The 23,473-nt window shown below is 48.4% G+C and overlaps 1 protein-coding gene across 2 annotated transcripts in view; it reads right to left on the reverse strand.

Moving 5' to 3' along the window:
* The window catches only part of kdm5a (lysine demethylase 5A), a 316,406-nt gene that overhangs the window by 46,112 nt on the left and 246,821 nt on the right, over nt 1-23,473 (reverse strand). For both annotated transcript variants that reach the window (XM_070900728.1, XM_070900727.1), the window contains exons 25-26: nt 12,471-12,633; nt 1,498-1,718 (exon numbers count right to left, since the gene is read on the reverse strand). In XM_070900728.1, coding sequence (XP_070756829.1) covers nt 1,498-1,718; nt 12,471-12,633 — 384 coding nt within the window. The remainder of the gene's footprint in view (nt 1-1,497; nt 1,719-12,470; nt 12,634-23,473) is intronic.

Consider the following 23,473-nt stretch of genomic DNA (forward strand, 5'->3'; position numbering starts at 1 on the left):
TCACTTGCTGTACCTGCATACTAAGCTTTTGTGTTTCATGCACAAGTACCCCTAGGTCCCGCTGTACTGCGTCACTTTGCAATCTTTCTCCATTTAAATAATAACTTGCTCTCTGATTTTTTGTACCCAAGTGCATGACCTCACACTTTCCAACATTATACTTCATCTGCCAAATTTTTGCCCACTCACTTAGCCTGTCTATGTCCTTTTGAAGATTTTTTGTGTCCTCCTCACACATTGCTTTTCATCCCATCTTTGTATCTTCAGCAAACTTGGCTACATTATACTCAGTCCCTTCTTCCAAGTCGTTAATATAGATTGTAAATAGTTGGGGTCCCAGCACTGATACATGCGGCACCCCACTAGTTACTGATTGCCAACCAGAGAATGAACCATTTATCCCGACTCTCTGATCTCTGTTAGATAGCCAATCCTCTATCCATGCTAATATATTACCCCCAATCCTGTGAACTTTTATCTTGTGCAGTAACCTTTTATGTGGCACCTTGTCAAATGCCTTCTGGAAGTCCAAATACACCACATCCACTGATTCCCCTTTATCCACCCTGCTCGTTACATTCTCAAAAAACTCCAGCAAATTTGTCAAACGTGACTTCCCCTTCATAAATCCATGCTGACTCTGCCTGACCGAATTTTGCTTTTCCAAATGTCCTGCTACTGCTTTTTTAATAATGGACTCCAACATTTTCCCAACCACAGATGTTAGGCTAACTGGTCTATAGTTTCCTGCTTTTTGTCTGCCTCCTCTTTTCAAACACTCTCCAGTTCTGATGAAGGGTCATCGACTGAAACGTTAACTCTGCTTCCTCTCCACAGATGCTGCCTGACCCGCTGAGATTTCCAGCATTTTCTGTTTTTATTCCAGATTCCAGCACCTGCAGTATTTTGCTTTTGTATTGGTATAACATTTATTACAATGACACAGGAAACAGGAGAAAAACACAGGACCAGGAAAAGATCACAGGGTCTAAACAAGGCAGGTCCTTTTCTATTGACCACTTACCAAACCTTCAATCCCTCCACAAACTTACACATTGCCCATGATCCCGTTCATACTTCTGTCTGCCTCTGCTCTTCCCTTATAACTTATCCCTCAACTCCATTATAGTGGGTGCAAAAAGTTCTCCAGACATTTCTTTTTACTCCCAACTTCCTCCTTTTTAAAAAAAAATCTTGCGTCTCCTGGTATTTGAATTATTTCTCATAATGAACAATTTCCCCTGTTAATCTCAAAAACCTGAATCAGATGATCATGAAGTCTGCTCTTTGGCTTTGGGAGAACAGAAGCCCAAGCTCCTTTACCTTTTCTTGTATCTGGAGATGTGTTACCTCCTGTATCATACCCCTCACAGGCTTGGCCACAAACAACTTCTTTCCACAGCGCTAAGATGATAAAGTACTGCCCAAATTTCCTCTACTAGAAAGCTGAAAGGATAGAGAGAGAAAGGGAATCAGGAAAAGGACCATAGGAAATACCTCTAATATCTGCAGAAACCTGTCCTCAGCAGGAAGGTGTGTAGCCTGCAGTATTCGCCAAATGTGCTGTGTCTCATCAAGGGATACTTCCAGAAGATCTCCCACCATCATCAGCTCCTCCAGCTGAACCTTGGCACTGAGGGACAGCTCCAACACAGGCGGCTCCAAGCTACGCGGCACCAATGGCGTCTTACGGGGTTGTTTCCGAGGAGTTCCTGAAACTGGGAGAATATATATGTTAACAAGTGGTATTGGTCAACTATGTAGTCGATCAGCTACTGGTCAACAATGAAGCTTACTTTGATTTGATTTTAAAGATAACCTTGTAACAGTAATGAGCAACTAGATGTTTCTCAGTCAAAAACTGACTTTGTAGAACTGTTTAAGCCATATTGGACTCCCTCCCCACACAAAATCCTTCCCCTCTCCCCCTCCCCCCCCAAATCCTTCCCCTTTCTCTCTCTCCCCCCCTTCCCCAATCCTTCCTCTTTCTTTCTCTCTCTCCCTCCCCAATCCTTCCCCTTTCTTTCTCTCTCTCCGCCCCTCCCCCCAATCCTTTGCCTTTCTCTTCCGCCCCCCCTGCAATCTCTCTCTCTCCCTCCCCCCCCTGCCCAGAGAACCTGCATCCCATCCCACCCCCGAGGAGTTGGAATAGTCAAGCCTGGAGGTGGCAAAAGTATATTATGGATTTGAATATGGACAGCGGAAAGACTTCGGCAGGGGCGGAGGATGGCGATGTTAGAGATGGGAATAGGCAGTCTCTGTGATGGAAGCTCAGTTCCGGTTGAACATGGCAGAAGTTACCAACAATCTAGTTCAGACTGAGGCAGTGGCCGGTGCAGGGATGGAATAAGGGGCAAGGGTACAGAGTTTTTGCAGAGCCTGAAGATAATGGCTTCAGTCTTCCTAATGCTTAGCTGAAGAAATTATGGCTCACGTGGTATTGGAGATCAAAGAAACAGTGTGACAACAGAGGCAGTGGAGAGGCTGGGAGAGCTGGTGTCTCGGAGACATGTGAAGCCTCTCCCCATGTCTATGGATGATTTCACCAAGGGGCAGCATGTGGTTGAGGAAGAGGAGGAAGGCCAAGGACATATCCTAGGGTGACTCTCGAGGCGATGGTGCAGGCAAAAGAAGCAATTGCTGGGGATGCTCTGGCTAGGATCAGAGATAAGAGTGAAACCAATGAACAGCGAGTCTATCGAGATGGATAAGGGAGGAGGGGTGAAAAGAGGGTGACACAAATTCGCCTCAATTACTCCATTTAAAAAAGTGTTCATGGGATGTGGGCATCGCTGATAAAGCCAGCATTTATTGCCCATCCCTAATTGCCTGGAGCTGCCTTCTTGAATTGCTGCAGTCCCGTGTGGTGAAGGTACTCCCACAGTGCTAGTAGGGAGGGAGTTCCAGAACGTTGACCCAGCGACGATGAAGGAACAACGATATATTTCCAAATCAGAATGATGCGTGACTTTGAGGGGAACTTGCAGGTGATGGTGTTCCCATGCGCCTGCTGACCTTGTCTTTCTAGGTGGTAGAGGTTTGGGAGCGTGGCGGCGTACCACTTCAAGGTACAGCGCGAGCTGGTGCAGGAGAGCGATGGCAGTGAAGAGGGACGTCACCAAGGTCCAGGCCGGTGATTGGAGCGTGGGCAGGTACAGCAGGAGCGGCGAGGTCGGGGCAAAGGAGCGGCGAGAGAATGTAGAGGGATGTGATTGGGACCCGGGAGAGGCGCGAGTTCGGGGCCAGAAGGCAGCACGGGCCAGCCCACACTGCGATGTGCGCACTAGGTCCATGCAGCAGAGCAGGTCTCCAGTCATCTTGGGCAATTCTTGCCACTGGACCAAGACCTAGCTCTGTCAAGCCCGTGTGGTGGCTGGTGTGCAACAGCCACCACGTTAAAAAAATCCACGCACAGGCATCTTCCACCCTTCAAGATATTGTTCGGGACCTGGAATATTAGGTCCTTCACTGTAACACCTGTGAACTCAGCCCTTTTTGGTGTGGAAGCAAGTCATTGTTATTTCAAGGGACTGCCTATGAGGTGATAGAGGTTTGGGAGGTGCTGTCGAAGAAGCCTTGGCGAGTTGCTGCAGTGCATCTTGTAGATGGTACACACTGCACCATTGGTGGAGGGTGTGAATGTTTAAGGTGGTGGATGGGGAGCCAATCAAGCGGGCTGCTTTGTCCTGGATGGTGTCGATTGTTGTTGGAGCTGCACTCATCCAGGCAACTGGAGAGTATTCCATCACACTCCTGACTTGTGCCTTGTAGATGGTGGGAAGGCTTTGGGGAGCCAGAAGGTGAGACACTTGCCGCAGAATACCCAGCCTCTGACCCGCTCTTGTTGCCACAATATTAATGTGGCTGGGTCAGTTAAATTTCTGGTCAATGGTAACCCCCAGGATGTTGATGGTGGGGGATTCAGCGATGGTAATGCCATTGAATGTCAAGGGGCAGTGGTTAGACTCGCTTCTCTTGTAGAGGAGAGTCAGAACTTGGCACTTGTGTGGCACGAATGTTGCTTGCGACTTATCAGCCCAAGACCACGTCATCCAGGTCTTGCTGTATGCGGGCATGGACATCATTATCTGCAGAGATGCAAATGGAACTGAATGCTGTGCAATCATCAGTGAACATCTGCACTGCTGACCCTATGATGGAGGGAAGGTCGTTGATGAAGCAGCTGAAAGGGCCTCCAACCGCCACAACCATCTCCAGTGGAAAGTTTCCCCCCCGATTCCCACGACTTCAATTTTTTTGCCTCACTCGGTCAAATGCTGCCTTGATGTCGAGGGCAGTCACTCTCACCTCACCTCTGGAATTCAGCTCTTTTATCCATGTTTGGACCAAGGCTGTAATGAGGTCTGGAGCCTGGTGGTCCTGGCGGAACCCAAACTGAGCATCAGTAAGCAGGTTATTGGTCAGTAAGTGTCGCTTGATAGCACTGTCGACGACACCTTCCATTACTTTGTTGATGATTGAGAGTAGACTGATGGGGCGGTAATTGGCCAGATTGAATTTGTCCTGCTTTTTATGGCAGTTTTCCACACTGTACGGCTTACTCCTGTTCCTATATCATGTGAAGTAAATGGAATTGACTGAAGACTGGCTTCTGTGATGATGGGGACCTCAGGAGAAGGCAGATATGGATCATCCACTTGGCACTTCTGGCTGAAGATGGTTGCGAACGCTTCAGCCTTGCCTTTTGCACTCACGTGCTGGGCTCCGCCATCTTTGTGGATGAGGATGTTCATGGAGCCTTCTCCACCGGTTAGTTCTTAACTTGTCCACCATCATTCACGACTGGCTGTGGCAGGACTGCACAGCTTTGATCTGATCTGTTGATTGTGGGATCACTTAGCTCTGTCAATAACATTCTGTTTCCGTTGTTTAGCATGCATGTAGTCCTGTGTTGTAGCTTCCCCAGGTGGGGAAGCTATTCGATAAGGTGCCACACAAAAGGTTACTGCGGAGTCAGAGGAAATGTATTAGCATGGATAGAGAATTGGCTGGCGAACAGAAAGCAGAGAGTCGGAATAAATGGGTCCTTTTCGGGTTGGAAATCGGTGGTTAGTGGTGTGCCACAGGGATCGGTGCTGGGACCACAACTGTTTACAATATACATAGATGACCTGGAAGTGGGGACAGAGTGTAGTGTAACAAAATTTGCAGATGACACAAAGATTAGTGGAAAAGCGGGTTGTGTAAAGGACACAGAGAGGCTGCAAAGAGATTTAGATAGGTTAAGCGAATGGGCTAAGGTTTGGCAGATGGAATACAATGTCGGAAAGTGTGAGGTCATCCACCTTGGGAAAAAAAACAGTAAAAGGGAATATTATTTGAATGGGGAGAAATTACAACATGCTGAGGTGCAGAGGGACCTGGGGGTCCTTGTGCATGAAACTCTTTTGAGTTTACCTGAAAATAAACATAAACATTAAAACCATGCCACCCGCCTGGGTGACACAGCAGACATTTTCAAGGCCCCCCTTTTTTTTTTCTTTTTTTTTTCGTTTTTTTTTTGGGGCGCTAAAATCAAATTTTTCCAGTGCCCCCTATAAAAGGGGAGGGGGACACTAAAAGCACCGGCAATGAAAACAAATTAAACTTTAAAACGTAAAATCAAATTAAAATTTGGTTGCCGGGCGTGATGATGCACTCCAGTCCCTCCGGTGCCCACCTCTCGCGGAAGGCCGCGAGCGTACCGGTGGACACCGCGTGCTCCATCTCCAAGGACACCCTGGACCGGATGTAAGAGCGGAAGAGAGGCAGGCAGTCAGGTTGAACGACCCCCTCGACCGCCCGCTGCCTGGACCGGCTGATGGCACCCTTGGCCGTGCCCAGGAGCAGTCCTACGAGGAGGCCTTCGGACCTACCCGCTCCCCTCCGCACAGGGTGCCCAAAGATCAGGAGAGTGGGACTGAAGTGCAGCCAGAATTTCAGGAGCAGCCCCTTCAAATAATGGAACAGGGGCTGCAACCTCGTGCACTCAATAAAAACATGGAACACGGACTCCTCCAGACCGCAGAAATTGCAGGCGGCCTGGGAGTCCGTGAACCGGCTTAAAAATTTATTGCACGGCACTGCTCCGTGCACCACCCTCCAGGCCAAGTCCCCGATGAATAGTGGGAGGACCCCTGCGTAGAGTGCCCTCCATCGGGGACCCCCGCCTCCTCCGGACGGCAAGATGGTACGCCATGGCGTGTCCGGACGGCCGGCGAGGATGGCAAAGTTGAGGGTGTGCAGGAGCAGCCCGTACAGGAAACCCCTCCGCGCGGAACTGAAAGGCACGGAGGGGATTTCCCCGAGGCAGCTCAAGTTGTGAGGCGCCGGCCCCCGAGGGAAGTTCCGGGGTTTGGCGCCGATGAGGAATTCCGTCCGGACGGGGGTCAGTTCGGACGGGATCTCCCCACGTGCTTGAGCCTCCTCGATGCACCGAACGGAGTCAGGGCCCAGAGCTGTTTTTAGCGACTCGATGGCATCGGCCGCGTGGCGGACGTTGGCAGAGTTTAGGCGCCGCGCCAGCGTGTCTGGCGCCATCCAGCCCGCTCCTCCGCCATCGAGCAGGTCCCTGACCCTGGTCACCTCACCAGCCACAGCCCTCTCTTCCGACCGCCACATAAAACCTCGGCCGTGGAGGTACGGATTCCCGAGCAGCGGTTCCTGCAGGACGGCCGCCACTCCAGCCGGCGGAGAGCTGCGCTTGATGGAGACTTTGTTCCAGACCCTGATGAGTTCCCTGTAAAAGACAGGCAGCTCCCGGAGGGCGGTCCTGGCACCCCCCAAGTTCACAAACAGGAGCTGCGTGTCATAATTGAGGTCGCGCTGCTGGCGGAAGAAATACCTCGCCAGAGCACACCACCTAGGAGGGGGCTCGACGTAAAGGTATCTCTGCAGGGTCTGAAGACGGAAAGTCGCGAGCTGGGCGCTGACGCACACCAACGACTGACCGCCCTCCTCAAGCGGGAGACTCAAGACCGCAGCAGAGACCCAGTGCTTCCTGTTGTTCCAGAAGAAGTCCACCAGCTTCTTCTGTATCTTGGCGACAAACGCAGGGGGAGGGGTCAAAGTGACCAGCCGGTACCACAGCATTGCGGCCACCAGCTGGTTTATGACTAGCGCTCGACCCCTGTAGGACAGCACTCGGAGCAGTCCTGTCCAGCGCCCTAGGCGAGCGGCGACCTTGGCCTCCAGCTCCTGCCAGTTCGCCGGCCAGGCTCCCTCGTCGGGGCTAAGGTAGACTCCCAGATAGAGGAGATGGGTCGTGCTCCAGGCAAAAGGCCTGAGCTCCTCCGGCAGGGAGTCCACCCGCCACTGACCCACCAGGAGTCCGGAACATTTCTCCCAGTTGATCCTGGCGGAGGACGCGGCCGAGTAAATCTCCTGGCACTCACGCATCCTCCGCAGGTCAGCGGGATCCTCTACCGCGAGGAGCACGTCATCGGCGTAAGCCGAAAGGACGACCTCCACGCCCGGCCCTTGCAGAGCCAGTCCCGTCAACCTCGTCCGCAAGAGGCGCAGGAAAGGCTCCACGCAAACGGCGTATAACTGGCCGGACATGGGGCATCCCTGGCGCACCCCTCTCCTAAAGCGAAGGGGCGCCGTCAAGGACCCGTTAACCTTAATCAGACACTCCGCGGCGGCGTACAAAAGTCGGATCCGGGCGACGAAATGCGTCCCGAACCCGAAAGCGCGCAGAGTTCCGAGCAGATAGTCGTGATCCACCCTGTCGAACGCCTTCTCTTGGTCGAGGGATAGGAAGGCGACCGACAGACCAGCCTCCTGGGAACAATGGATGAGGTCCCGGACCAGATGGATGTTATCGTGGATTGTCCGGCCCGGGACCGTGTAGGACTGGTCGGGGTGGATCATGTGGTCCAGCACGGCACCAAGTCCTTGTGCATGAATCCCAAAAGGTTAGTTTGCAGGTGCAGCAGGTAATCAGGAAGGCGAATAGAATGTTGGCCTTCATTGCGAGAGGGATGGAGTACAAAAGCAGGGAGGTCCTGCTGCAACTGTATAGGGTATTGGTAAGGCCGCACCTGGAGTACTGCGTGCAGTTTTGGTCACCTTACTTAAGGAAGGATATACTGGCTTTGGAGGGGGTACAGAGACGATTCACTAGGCTGATTCCGGAGATGATAGATTGAGTAGACTGGGTCTTTACTCGTTGGAGTTCAGAAGGATGAGGGGTGATCTTATAGAAACATTTAAAATAATGAAAGGGATAGACAAGATCGAGGCAGAGAGGTTGTTTCCACTGGTCGGGGAGACTAGAACTAGGGGGCACCGCCTCAAAATACGGGGGAGCCAATTTAAAACCGAGTTGAGAAGGAATTTCTTCTCCCAGAGGATTGTGAATCTGTGGAATTCTCTGCCCAAGGAAGCAGTTGAGGCTAGCTCATTGAATGTATTCAAGTCACAGATAGATAGATTTTTAACCAATAAAGGAATTAAGGGTTACGGGGAGCGGGCGGGTAAGTGGAACTGAATCCACGGCCAGATCAGCCATGATCTTATTGAATGGCGGAGCAGGCTCGAGGGGCTAGATGGCCTACTCCTGTTCCTAATTCTTATGTTCTTATGGGCACCTCATTTTTAGGTACACCTGGTGCTGCTCCTGGCATGCTCTCTACAGTCTTCATTGAACCCGGGTTGGTCCCCTGATGGTAATGGTAGAGTGAGGGTTATGCTGGAGTTACAGATTGTGGTGGAATACAATTCTGCTGCTGCTGATGGCCCACAGCGCATCATGAACTGCTAGATCTGTTCTGAATCTATCCCATTTAGCACACAACACAATGGATGGTGTTCTCAGTGTGAAGACGGGACTTTGTCTCCACAATGACTGTGCGGTAATTGCTGCTACCAATGCTGTCATGGACAGATGCATCTGTGACAGGTAGATTGGTGAGGATGAGGTCAAGTAGGTTTTTCCCTCGTGTTGGTTCTCTCACCACCAGATCCAGTCTGGCAGCTATGTCCTTCAGGACTCGGCCAGCACGGTCAGTAGTGGTGCTACCGAGCCACTTGGTATTGAAGTCCCCACCCAGAGTACATTCTGTGCCCTTGCTACCCTCAGTGCTTCTTCCAAGTAGTGTTCATCATGGAGGATACTGATTGACCAGCTGAGGGAGGGCGGTAGGTGGTAATCAGCAGGAGATTTTCTTGCCCATGCTTAACCTGATTCCATGAGACTTCAATGTTGTCAATGTTTGGAGTCAATGTTGAGGACTGTTAAGCCACTGTGCCACCACCTTTGGTGGGTCTGTCCTGCCAGTGGGACAGGACATACCCAGGGATGGTGATGGAGGAGTCTGGGACCTTGACTGAAAGGTATAATTCTGTGAGTATGACTATGTCAGGCTTAACTAGTCTGTGGAACAGCTCTCCCAATTTTGCACAAGTCCTCAGATATTGCCGAGGAAGACTTTGCAGGGTGGGCCTGGCTGGATGTGCCTGTGTCGTGTCTGGTGCTTAGGGTGATGCTGGGTGGTCTGTCCGGATTTATACTTTGTCGTGGTTTTGTACAACTGAGGGGCTGACTGGGCCATTTCAGAGGGCAGTTAAGAGTCAAGCACATTGCTGTGGGTCTAGTGTCCCATATAGCCCAGATTTCCTTCCCAAAAGGACATTAGTGAATCAGGTGGGTTTTTAAATAATCCAGTAGTTTCATGGTTACCATTACTGATGCTAGCTTTTTATTCCAGATTTATTAACGGACTGAAGTTAAATTCCCCATCTGCTGTGGTGGGATGTAAACTCACGTCTCCAGATCATTAGTCCAGACCTCTGGATTACTAGTCCAGTGGCATAACCACTATGCTATCATATCCATGTGGTAGCAAGTTCTACATTCACACCACTCTCTGAATAAAGAAGTTTCTCCTGAATTCCTTATTGGATATGTTTGTGACTACCTTGTATTTATGGCCTAGTTTCAGATTCCCCACAAGTGGAAACATCTTCTCTACATCTATCCCACTGAACCCCTGACAGGCCTCTATCAGGTCACCCTCAGTCTTTGATTTTCTAGCGAAGAGCACCAGCTTGTTGAGTCTTTCCCGATGGTGATAACCTCTCACGTCTGGTATCATCCTTGTAAATCTTGTTCCACTTTCTCCAGTATCTTTGGGAGTCCAGAACAAGAGGGCACAAGATTAAAGCTGGTGCTAGCCAATTCAGGGGTGATGTCAGGAAGCACTCCTTCACATAAAGAGTAGTTGAAATCTCTCCCCCAAAAAGCTATTGAGATTGGGGGTCAATTGAAAATTTCAAATCTGAGATGGATCGGTGAGATCTATTAGGTAAGGGTATTACGTGTTAAGGAAGCAAGGCGGGTAAATGGAGTTTAGATACAGATCAGACATGATTTAATTGAATGGCGGAAACCGCTAAAGGGACTAAATGGCCTACTCCCGTTTCTATGTAATACAGAGACTATAACTGCGCACAGTACTCTAAGTGCTTCGTTAAAGCAGAGATGAGCAAAGAACTGGGAGGTGACAACATTAAGGACCTTAGAAATGATAGGGAGCTGGAATTGGAGCAGCAATTGGTAAACATAGAAGGGTCAAGAGTGGGGGAAACACTGGAAATATGAGCTTAGCTAGGGACCAGGCAGGAGAGCTTGCTGATCAAAAGTTAAGTGGGGTGGAAGACAATGGAGCAAGAGGTGGGTCTTGGACAATTTCATCTTGGAGGAGGGAGAGATGTGGAAAATACATGTAGTTCATGACTAGAGTGGAGCGGCCTGTGGCAGGAGGCAAGGGGAATAGCAGAACACACGAGCAGCTATCACTGCTTCCACTGGCAGAAGGGCCATAAACCAGAGGACACAGATCGAAGGTCATTGGCAGAAGGGTCAGTAACCAGAGGACACAGATCTAAGGTCATTGGCAGAAGGGCCATAAACCAGAGGACACAGATCAAAGGTCATTGGCAGAAGGGCCATAAACCAGAGGACACAGATCAAAGGTCATTGGCAGAAGGGTCAGTAACCAGAGGACACAGATCGAAGGTCACTGGCAGAAGGGTCAGTAACCAGAGGACACAGATCGCAGGTCCTTGGCAGAAGAACCAGAGGAGGAGATGAGAATTTATTTTCAAGTCAGTGAGTTATGCGGATCTGGAAGGCACTGTTTGAAAGGGTGCTGGAAGCAGGTTCAATAAATTGGATAAATACTTTAAAAGGAAAAATTTGCAGGGCTATGGGAAAAGAGCAGGGGAGTGGGACTAATTGGAGAGCTCTTTCAGAGGGCAGGCACGATGAGCCGAATGGCCTCCTTCTGCACTGTAAAATTCCATGAACAAGACAATCAAAGACAGAGGTGAGGGAGTGGTTGAACTGGTCAGCTCCAGAGGTTTGATGATGAGTATGGGCGAGATTGGAAGGAGTCGTGAATTTAAGAGCGTAGTTGTAAGTAATGTTTCCATGAGTGCCCATTGTTCCAGATTTCTCTGCCGGAAGAATAGATTTCTGAATCTACTCTATCGATTCCCTTAATCATTTTAAATACCAAAATGAAATTACCCTCAGTCTTCTATACTCAACAACAACATGTATTTATATAGCGCCTTTAACGCAGTAAAACATCTCAAGGCGCTTCACAAGAGTATTACAAGACAAAAAATTTGAAACCGAGCCACATAAGGAGAAATTAGGGCAGATGACCAAAAGTTTCAAGTGAATACAAGCCAAGTTTATACACTCATCCTCAAAATTTAACTCTTTAAGCCCCAGGAACATCAGGAGATCGGTGAATTGGAGAGGGGGGTAGGGGAATGGAAGTGAAGATTGAAATCATTGAGGATGAGGAGTCACTCAATACAGAAGCTGTGGCAAGAGAGAAAGGAAGAAGTCGGGAATGAACTTTAACTTTTTTGAATAGATCATGACCAGTTTAACGTTAACATAAATCAGGTAACTTCGACTCTGCAGATAGCCAGGCATTGCTGAACAATGCTGTATCTGGTGCTAGTCATCATGTATGTTGCTCCGAAATATAATGGCGAGGAGGCACTTTCCCTAATGGTCATGGTTTTGATGGTCTCTTCAATTCCTTCCAAGAGGAGAAGAATACTAAGTGAGAAGCAGGATCCTAATATCTTTTCTCCAGCTCGGAAATTCAACCAATAAGCTCCCCAATCAGTGCTATAGGTTTGGTCTGGGAATGTGTCACATGGCATATGCTCAAACCCCTCTCATCTGGAGACAGGTTTGAGTCCATTAATCCAAAAGATTATCAAGCTTAACTTGAAATCTAAAAGTGAAATTTGACAAAGAACAGACAGAAATCATGGTTTAGAAGGAACAGTGTCCTGCTTGGAAAGCAGCTTATGTCATTTACGAGCAGAAATTCATTGTGGGTGCAAAAGGTATACTCTTTCAAGTTTGTTGGTGAAGAGGTTTGCTGAATGCAGCCATATGTAAAACAGGATAGTGCTGTAGGGTACACTGTCGCACTGACCTTGCGAGCAGGACTTTGATGCTGAAGAATAAGCATGTTCCGCGCAGAAAGAAGGTGCAGCTGGCCACACATGTGACACCACTTCCTCCGCTTTTATGGGAATTTCTTCATCACAGAATAGGTTTGGTTCCAAACTACCAGATGAGACACTGCTTGCACCATCCTGGTAAACAAAAAAAACTTGCAGAGTTTAAGACCAACACTCCCCAAATACCCAACAAGGTGTCTGCTTATACAAGACTACCAGGGTAAAAAGTATTTGACACTTCACAACTTACAGCAACAAGAACTATTGGATGTCACTGGATTGATATAATTCTCTAAGCATATTACAGTATCAAAGGATACATTGGTAACTGAGCATAGATAAGGGGAAGAAAAAGAGAGGTCAGTATGAGGAACAAATCGGAGCAGGAATAAGGCATACAGCCATTTAACTAGATCATGGCCGATCTTTGATCTCAACACCACTTTCCCACCTAATCCAGCGTGAGAACAGCAGCGACAGAGGCAGTGAAGCAGAGCACATCGTGAGAGTGGAGTATTTAAACACAGCGCGGAAACCCATCAGGAGAGTGGAGTATTTAAACACAGTACGGGAACCCATCGGGAGAGTGGAGTATTTAAACACCGCACGGGAACCCATCGGGAGAGTGGAGTATTTAAACACAGCGTGGGAACACATCGGGAGAGTGGAGTATTTAAACACCGCACGGGAACACATCGGGAGAGTGGAGTATTTAAACACAGCGCGGGAACACATCGGGAGAGTGGACTATTTAAACACCGCACGGGAACATATCGGGAGAGTGGAGTATTTAAACACAGCACGGGAATCCATCGGGAGAGTGGAGTATTTAAACACAGCACGGGAATCCATCGGGAGAGTGGATATTTAAACACAGCGGGAACACATCGGGAGAGTGGAGTATTTAAAGACAGCGCGGGAACACATCGGCAGAGTGGTGTATTTAAACACAGTACGGGAACATATCGGGAGAGTGGAGTATTTAAACACAGCACGGGAATCCATCGGGAGAGTGGACTATTTAAACACCGCACGGGAACATATCGGGAGAGTGGAGTATTTAAACACCGCACGGGAACCCATCGGGAGAGTGGAGTATTAAAACAAAGCACGGGAACACATCGGGAGAGTGGACTATTTAAACACCGCACGGGAACATATCGGGAGAGTGGAGTATTTAAACACAGCACGGGAATCCATCGGGAGAGTGGAGTATTTAAACACAGCACGGGAATCCATCGGGAGAGTGGAGTATTTAAACACAGCGCGGGAACATATCGGGAGAGTGGAGTATTTAAACACAGCGCGGGAACCCTTCGGGAGAGTGGAGTATTTAAAAACAGCACGGGAACACTTCGGGAGAGTGGAGTATTTAAACACCGCACGGGAACCCATCAGGAGAGTGGAGTATTTAAACACCGCACGGGAATCCATCGGGAGAGTGGAGTATTTAAACACAGCGCGGGAACCCATCGGGAGAGTGGAGTATTTAAACACACCGGGAACCCATCGGGAGAGTGGAGTATTTAAACACAGCGCGGGAACACATCGGGAGAGTGGAATATTTAAATGCAGCACGGGAACACATCGGGAGAGTGGAGTATTTAAACACCGCACGGGAACCCATCGGGAGAGTGGAGTATTTAAACACAGCGCGGGAACACATCGGGAGAGTGGGGTATTTAAACACAGCATGAACCAATCGGAAGAGTGGAGTATTTAAACACAGCGCAGGCACACATTGGGAGAGTGGAGTATTTAAACACAGCATGGGAACACATCGGGAGAGTGGAGTATTTAAACACAGCGCGGGAACACATCGGGAGAGTGGAGTATTTAAACACAGCGCGGGAACACATCGGGAGAGTGGAGTATTTAAACACAGCACAGCAGGAACCCATCGGGAGAGTGGAGTATTAAAACACAGCGCGGGAACACATCGGGAGAGTGGAGTATTAAAACACAGCGCGGGAACACATTGGGAGAGTGGAGTATTTAAACACAGCGCGGGAACACATCGGGAGAGTGGAGTATTTAAACACAGCGCGGGAACACATCGGGATAGTGGTGTATTTAAACACAGCACGGGAACACATCGGGAGAGTGGAGTCTTTAAACACAGCGGGAACACATCGGGAGAGTGGAGTATTTAAACACAGCGCGGGAACACATCGGGAGAGTGGAGTATTTAAACACAGCGCGGGAACACATCGGGAGAGTGGAGTATTTAAACACAGCGCGGGAACACATCGGGAGAGTGGAGTATTTAAACACAGCGCGGGAACACATCGGGAGAGTGGAGTATTTAAACACAGCGCGGGAACACATCGGGAGAGTGGTGTATTTAAACACAGCACGGGAACACATCGGGAGAGTGGAGTATTTAAATACCGCGCGGGAACCCATCGGGAGAGTGGAGTATTTAAACACAGCGCGGGAACACATCGGGAGAGTGGAGTATTTAAATGCAGCACTGTAACACATCGGGAGAGTGGAGTATTTAAACACCGCACGGGAACCTATCGGGTGAGTGGAGTATTTAAACACAGCATGAACCCATCGGGAGAGTGGAGTATTTAAACACAGTGGGAACCCATCGGGAGAGTGGAGTATTTAAACACAGTGGGAACCCATCGGGAGAGTGGAGTATTTAAACACAGTACGGGAACATATCGGGAGAGTGGAGTATTTAAACACAGCGCGGGAACACATCGGGAACCCATCGGGAGAGTGGAGTATTTAAACACAGCGCGGGAACCCATCAGGAGAGTGGAGTATTTAAACACAGCGCGGGAACCCTTCGGGAGAGTGGAGTATTTAAACACAGCGCAGGAACCCTTCGGGAGAGTGGAGTATTTAAACACAGAACGGGAACACGTCGGGAGAGTGGAGTATTTAAACACAGCACGGGAACACATCGGGAGAGTGGAGTATTTAAACACAGTACGGGAACACATCGGGAGAGTGGAGTATTTAAACACCGCACGGGAACCCATCGGGAGAGTGGAGTATTTAAACACAGCGCGGGAACACATCGGGAGAGTGGAGTATTTAAACACAGCGCGGGAACCCTTCTGGAGAGTGGAGTATTTAAAAACAGCACGGGAACACTTCGGGAGAGTGGAGTATTTAAACACCGCACGGGAACCCATCAGGAGAGTGGAGTATTTAAACACCGCACGGGACTCTATCGGGAGAGTGGAGTATTTAAACACAGCGCGGGAACCCATCGGGAGAGTGGAGTATTTAAACACACCGGGAACCCATCGGGAGAGTGGAGTATTTAAACACAGCGCGGGAACACATCGGGAGAGTGGAATATTTAAATGCAGCACGGGAACACATCGGGAGAGTGGAGTATTTAAACACCGCACGGGAACCCATCGGGAGAGTGGAGTATTTAAACACAGCGCGGGAACACATCGGGAGAGTGGGGTATTTAAACACAGCATGAACCAATCGGAAGAGTGGAGTATTTAAACACAGCGCAGGCACACATTGGGAGAGTGGAGTATTTAAACACAGCGCGGGAACACATTGGGAGAGTGGAGTATTTAAACACAGCATGGGAACACATCGGGAGAGTGGAGTGTTTAAACACAGCGCGGGAACACATCGGGAGAGTGGAGAATTTTAACACAGCGCGGGAACACATCGGGAGAGTAGAGTATTTAAACACAGCGGGAAGCCATCGGGAGAGTGGAGTATTTAAACACAGCACAGCAGGAACCCATCGGGAGAGTGGAGTATTTAAACACAGCGCGGGAACACATCGGCAGAGTGGTGTATTTAAACACAGCGCGGGAACACATCGGGATAGTGGTGTATTTAAACACCGCGCGGGAACACATCGGGAGAGTGGAGTATTTAAACACAGCACGGGAACACATCGGGAGAGTGGAGTATTTAAACACAGCGCGGGAACACATCGGGAGAGTGGAGTATTTAAATGCAGCACTGTAACACATCGGGAGAGTGGAGTATTTAAACACCGCACGGGAACCTATCGGGTGAGTGGAGTATTTAAACACAGCATGAACCCATCGGGAGAGTGGAGTATTTAAACACAGTGGGAACCCATCGGGAGAGTGGAGTATTTAAACAGAGCACGGGAACACATCGGGAGAGTGGAGTATTTAAACACAGCGCAGGAACACATCGGGAGAGTGGAGTATTTAAACACAGCGCGGGAACCAATCGCGAGAGTGGAGTATTTAAACACAGCGCGGGAACTCTTCGGGTGAGTGTAGTATTTAAAAACAGCACGGGAACACATCGGGAGAGTGGAGTATTTAAACACCGCACGGGAACCCATCTGGAGAGTGGAGTATTTAAACACCGCACGGGAATCCATCGGGAGAGTGGAGTCTTTAAACACAGCGCGGGAACACATTGGGAGAGTGGAGTATTTAAAAACAGCACGGGAACACATCGGGAGAGTGGAGTATTTAAACACCGCAAGGGAACCCATCAGGAGAGTGGAGTATTTAAACACAGCGCGGGAACCCGTCGGGAGAGTGGAGTATTTAAACATAGCGCGGGAACACATCGGGAGAGTGGAGTATTTAAACACAGCGCGGGAACACATCGGGAGAGTGGGTATTTAAACACAGCGGGAACACATCGGGAGAGTGGAGTATTTAAACACAGCGCGGGAACACATCGGGAGAGTGGAGTATTTAAACACAGCGCGGGAACACATCGGGAGAGCGGAGTATTTAAACACAGCACGGGAACACATCGGGAGAGCTGAGTATTTAAACACAGCGCGGGAACACATCGGGAGAGTGGAGTATTTAAACACAGCGCGGAAACACATCGGGAGAGTGGAGTATTTAAACACAGCGTGGGAACACATCGGGAGAGTGGAATATTTAAACACAGCGGGAACCCATCGGCAGAGTGGAGTATTTAAACACAGCGCGGGAACACATTGGGAGTGTGGAGTATTTAAACACCGCACAGGAACCCATCGGGAGAGTGGAGTATTTAAACACGGCGCGGGAACACATTGGGAGAGTGGAGTATTTAAAAACAGCACGGGAACACATCGGGAGAGTGGAGTATTTAAACACCGCACGGGAATCCATCGGGAGAGTGGAGTATTTAAACACCGCACGGGAACCCATCGGGAGAGTGGAGTATTTAAACACAGCGGGAACCCATCGGGAGAGTGGAGTATTTAAACACAGCGCAGGCACACATTGGGAGAGTGGAGTATTTAAACACAGCGCGGGAACACATTGGGAGAGTGGAGTATTTAAACACAGCGGGAACCCATCGGGAGAGTGGAGTATTTAAACACAGCGCAGGCACACATTGGGAGAGTGGAGTATTTAAACACAGCACGGGAACACATCGGGAGAGTGGAGTATTTAAACACAGCGTGGGAACACATCGGGAGAGTGGAGTGTTTAAACACAGCGCGGGAACACATCGGGAGAGTGGAGTATTTAAACACAGCGCGGGAACACATCGGGAGAGCAGAGTATTTAAACACAGTGCAGGAACACATCGGCAGAGTGGAGTATTTAAACACAGCGGGAAGCCATCGGGAGAGTGGAGTATTTAAACACAGCACAGCAGGAACCCATCGGGAGAGTGGAGTATTTAAACACAGCGGGAACCCATCAGGAGAGTGGAGTATTTAAACACCGCACGGGAACACATCGGCAGAGTGGAGTATTGAAACACAGCGCGGGAACACATCGGGAGAGTGGTGTATTTAAACACAGCACGGGAACACATCGGGAGAGTGGAGTATTTAAACACCGCGCGGGAACACATCGGGAGAGTGGAGTATTTAAACACAGCGCGGGAACACATCGGGAGAGTGGAGTATTTAAACACAGCACGGGAACACATCGGGAGAGTGGAGTATTTAAACACCGCGCGGGAACACATCGGGAGAGTGGAGTATTTAAACACCGCACGGGAACCCATCGGGAGAGTGGAGTCTTTAAACACAGCGCGGGAACACATTGGGAGAGTGGAGTATTTAAAAACAGCACGGGAACACATCGGGAGAGTGGAGTATTTAAATACCGCAAGGGAACCCATCAGGAGAGTGGAGTATTTAAACACAGCGCGGGAACCCGTCGGGAGAGTGGAGTATTTAAACATAGCGCGGGAACACATCGGGAGAGTGGAGTATTTAAACACAGCGCGGGAACACATCGGGAGAGTGGAGTATTTAAACACAGCGCGGGAACACATCGGGAGAGCGGAGTATTTAAACACAGCACGGTAACACATCGGGAGAGTGGAGTATTTAAACACAGCGCGGGAACACATCGGGAGAGTGGGTATTTAAACACAGCGGGAACACATCGGGAGAGTGGAGTATTTAAACACAGCGGGAACACATCGGGAGAGTGGAGTCTTTAAACACAGCGCGGGAACACATTGGGAGAGTGGAGTATTTAAACACAGCGCGGGAACACATCGGGAGAGTGGAGTATTTAAACACCGCACGGGAACCCAGCGGGTGAGTGGAGTATTTAAACACAGCGCGGGAACACATCGGGAGAGTGGAGTATTTAAACACAGCGCGGGAACCCATCGGGAGAGTGGAGTATTTAAACACAGCGCGGGAACACATCGGGAGAGTGGAGTATTTAAACACCGCGCGGGAACACATCGGGAGAGTGGAGTATTTAAACACAGCGGGAACACATCGGGAGAGTGGAGTATTTAAACACAGCGGGAACACATCGGGAGAGTGGAGTATTTAAACACAGCGCGGGAACACATCGGGAGAGTGGAGTATTTAAACACCGCGCGGGAACACATCGGGAGAGTGGAGTATTTAAACACAGCGGGAACACATCGGGAGAGTGGAGTCTTTAAACACAGCGCGGGAACACATTGGGAGAGTGGAGTATTTAAAAACAGCACGGGAACACATCGGGAGAGTGGAGTATTTAAACACCGCACGGGAACCCATCGGGAGAGTGGAGTATTTAAACACAGCGGGAACACATCGGGAGAGTGGAGTATTTAAACACAGCGGGAACACATCGGGAGAGTGGAGTATTTAAACACTGCGCGGGAACACATCGGGAGAGTGGAGTCTTTAAACACAGCGCGGGAACACATTGGGAGAGTGGAGTATTTAAAAACAGCACGGGAACACATCGGGAGAGTGGAGTATTTAAACACAGCGGGAACACATCGGGAGAGTGGAGTATTTAAACACTGCGCGGGAACACATCGGGAGAGTGGAGTTTTTAAACACAGCGCGGGAACACATCGGGAGAGTGGAGTATTTAAACACAGCGGGAACACATCGGGAGAGTGGAGTATTTAAACACTGCGCGGGAACACATCGGGAGAGTGGAGTTTTTAAACACAGCGCGGGAACACATCGGGAGAGTGGAGTATTTAAACACAGCGGGAACACATCGGGAGAGTGGAGTATTTAAACACTGCGCGGGAACACATCGGGAGAGTGGAGTTTTTAAACACAGCGCGGGAACACATCGGGAGAGTGGAGTATTTAAACACAGCGCGGGAACACATCGGGAGAGTGGATACAAAAACAAGGCGTGATGTCACAAGGCAGCAGGCAGATGATTGGTTGGTGAGTATTAACGTTTTTTTTCCCCCTCTGAGCTAAGACAGCAGTTTGAACTAAGATCAGGAAACTAAAATGTCGTTTATTAAACTAAAAATGAAACTCGATAAATTAATTCATGTAACTATAAATAATCATTGAATAAACATTTTAACTGACTAAACAAATAAAACGGGGGGTGGGGGGGGGGGTGGAAGAGAGCACAATGCAAATGTGGCAGTGATAGAGGATTCTTTCATTAGGGGATAGAAAGCGTCCTCTGCAGCCAAGAACGAGAATCCCGATGGGTGCGTTGCCTACCCAGTGCCAGTGCCAGGGATATTTCACGGTGGCTGGAGAGGCACTTGGAAAGGGAGGGGTAAATCCAGTTGTTGTTGTCCATGTCGGAACAAATGACATCGGTAGGAGCAGGGAGGGGATCCTGCTGAAAGTGGATCAGATCTTAGGCTCTAAATTGAAAAGCAGGACCTCGAGGGTAATAATCTCTGGATTATTGCCTGAGATACGTGCAAATTGGCATAGAAGCCGACGGATCAGAAGAATTAACACGTGGTTATAGGGCTGGTGTGGGAAAGAGGGGTTCCTTTTCATGGGACACTGGCACCAGTTCTGGGACAGGAAGGAGCTGTACCGATGGGACCGGCTCCACCTGAACCGGGATGGGACCCATGTCCTAGCGGAAAGGGTAAATAGGGAGGTGGCACAGGCTTTAAACTAGTAAGATGGGGGTTGGGATCTACAAGAAACGTAACCTGCCTAAATATGAACAAAACAGGAAAGGAGAGCATAGGAAAGAGTCAAGTAAGGGAGGACATTGATGGACTTATAGAACAGGAGTGTAAAAGGATGGTTAAACATAAAGTGAGAGGAAATCCTATTAAAAATGAGTTAAACTGTCTGCAATGCATAGTGTCCGTAATAACATAGGGGAGCTGGAGGCAGTCATGCTTTGCGAGGAACCAGACAAAGTAGGGATTACTGAGACGTGGCTACAGAAAAATCAGGACCAGGAATTAAACATTGCAGGGTATAACATATTTGGAAAAGATGGGGGGGGGTGGGGAAAGAGGGGAGGTGAAGCAGCTATACATAGTAGGGATAACATAATGGCAGTAGAAAAAGTTGACGCAGCTATCAGCAAGACAGAAATAGAACCAATATGGCTAGAGATAAAAGATAATAAAGCATCAATCACACTAATAGTGTTGTCTTCAGACCACCTAATAGTGGAAGGAATGTGCAGATAAATACCCCAATATTAATTGGGCAGAAAAGGCAGGTAAAGGGGATAAGGGAATGGAGTTCCTACAATGTGTACAGGACTCCTTTTTAACCCAATCTATAAAAAGGCCAACAAGGGAGGATTCGCTGTTGGATCTAGTAATGGGGAATGTACCAGAGCAGATAAGAGAAGTAAAAGTAGGGGAACATCTGGGCAATAGTGACCATAATATAATACACTTTATGATAATTGAGAAGGACATAAGTATGACAAAAACCAGGGTAATAGATTGGAGAAATGATTATCAAGGAACATAAAACAAAATAGTAAAATATTTTACAGGCTCATCAATAAAAACGGATGGTTGGGATGGGAATAGGGCCATTAAGGAATAAACAGAATAATACCACAGGTAATGGTAGGGAGATGGCAGAAATATTAAATAATTATTTTACTTTAGTATTTACCACAAATTGGATGATAAGATTAGTAATGAGACAAGTGTATGTAAACTAAAAAGAGGGGATTATATCAAATAAACTAATCTAACTCAGGACAAAACCCATAGTTCAGAAGAATTGCATTCCGCGCATTTTAAACGAATCTAGGGAAGAGATAGCAGAGGCATTACTGCACATATTTAATAACTTGTTGTCAAAAAGCAGAGAGAGTAGGGGTAAAGGGTATCTATTCACAGTGGCAGAAGGTGGGTAGTGGTGTTCCACAAGGATCAGTGATGGGACCACTGTTGTTCACAATTGATATTAACGATTTAGACCTTGGAATCAAAAACAATATTTCTAAATTTGCGGATGACACCAAATTGTGGGCGCGAGGTGGGATAGTTAATGCTGAGGAGAACTGCAAATTACAGGAGGATATTAATAAACTTGCAGAATGGGCATATAATCGGCAAATGAAGTTCAACATAGATAAATGTGAGGTATTACATTTTGGTATGAAGGATAGGGAGGTCACTTATTACTTGGAGAGTGCGAGTCTGGGTAGGGTAGAGGAACAAAGGGATCTCGGATACAAATACACAAATCACTAAAAGTTGCAACACAGGTTAGCAAGGCAATAAAAAAAGCAAACCAAGCAATAGGGTTTATTTCTAGAGGTATAGAATTGAAAAGTATGGAAATTGTGCTAAAGCTTATCGAACCGTGGTTAGACCACACTTAAAAATACCGTGTACAGTTCTGGTCGGCATATTATAAAAAGGATATATAGGCACTGGAGAGGGTGCAGAGAAGATTTACAAGGATGATAATAGAAATGCGAGGGTATACATATCAGGAAAGGATGAACAGACTGGGTCTCTTTTCTTTTGAAAAAGGCTGAGGGGTGACCTAATGAAAGGTGTGTAAAATTATGAAAGGTTTTGATAGAATGGGTAGAGAAAGAATGTTTCCCCTTCAGGGGGAGAGTATTACCAGAGGTCATCAAAAATAAGATAGTCACCAAGAAATCCAATGGAGAATTTAGAAGAAACTTCTTTAGCCAAAGAGTGGTGAGAATGTGGAACTCACTGCTACAGGGAGTGGTTGAAGTGAATAGTATCGATGCGTTTAAGGGGAGGCTAGACAAGCACAAGAGGGAGAAGAGAATAGAGGGTTATGCTGATAGATTTAGATGAGGAAAGACGAGAGGAGGTTCGAGTGGAATATAAATGCCGCCATGGACTGGTTGGGCCGAATGGCCTGTTTCTGTGCCGTATATCCGATGTAATCCACATATCCCCTGCTTCCCTTAGAGTCCACAAATCTATTGTTCTCAGCCTTGAATATACTCGAGTGAGCAGCCATATCCCTCTGGGGTAGAGAATTCCAAAGATTCACAACTCTGAAGAAATTTCTCCTCATCTCAATCCTAAATAGGCAAGCCCTCATCCAGAGACTGTGCCCCCTAGTTCTCGACTCTCCAGCCAGGGGAAACAGCCTCTCAGCATCTACCCTGTCAAGCACTCTCAGATCACCTCTCATTCTTCTAAACTCCAGAGAATATAGGCCCATTCGACTCAATCTTTCCTCATAGGACAACCCTCTCATCCAGGAATCAATCTGGCGAATCTTCGTTGAGCCCCCTCGAAGGCAAGTATATCTTCCCTCAACTACAGAGACCAAAAGAGTATACAGTACCAGGTGTGGTCTCACCAAAGCCCTGTGCAATTGCAG

This window comes from Pristiophorus japonicus, chromosome 15 (assembly GCF_044704955.1).
Source record: "Pristiophorus japonicus isolate sPriJap1 chromosome 15, sPriJap1.hap1, whole genome shotgun sequence".
Taxonomy (NCBI): Eukaryota; Metazoa; Chordata; class Chondrichthyes; family Pristiophoridae; genus Pristiophorus; species Pristiophorus japonicus.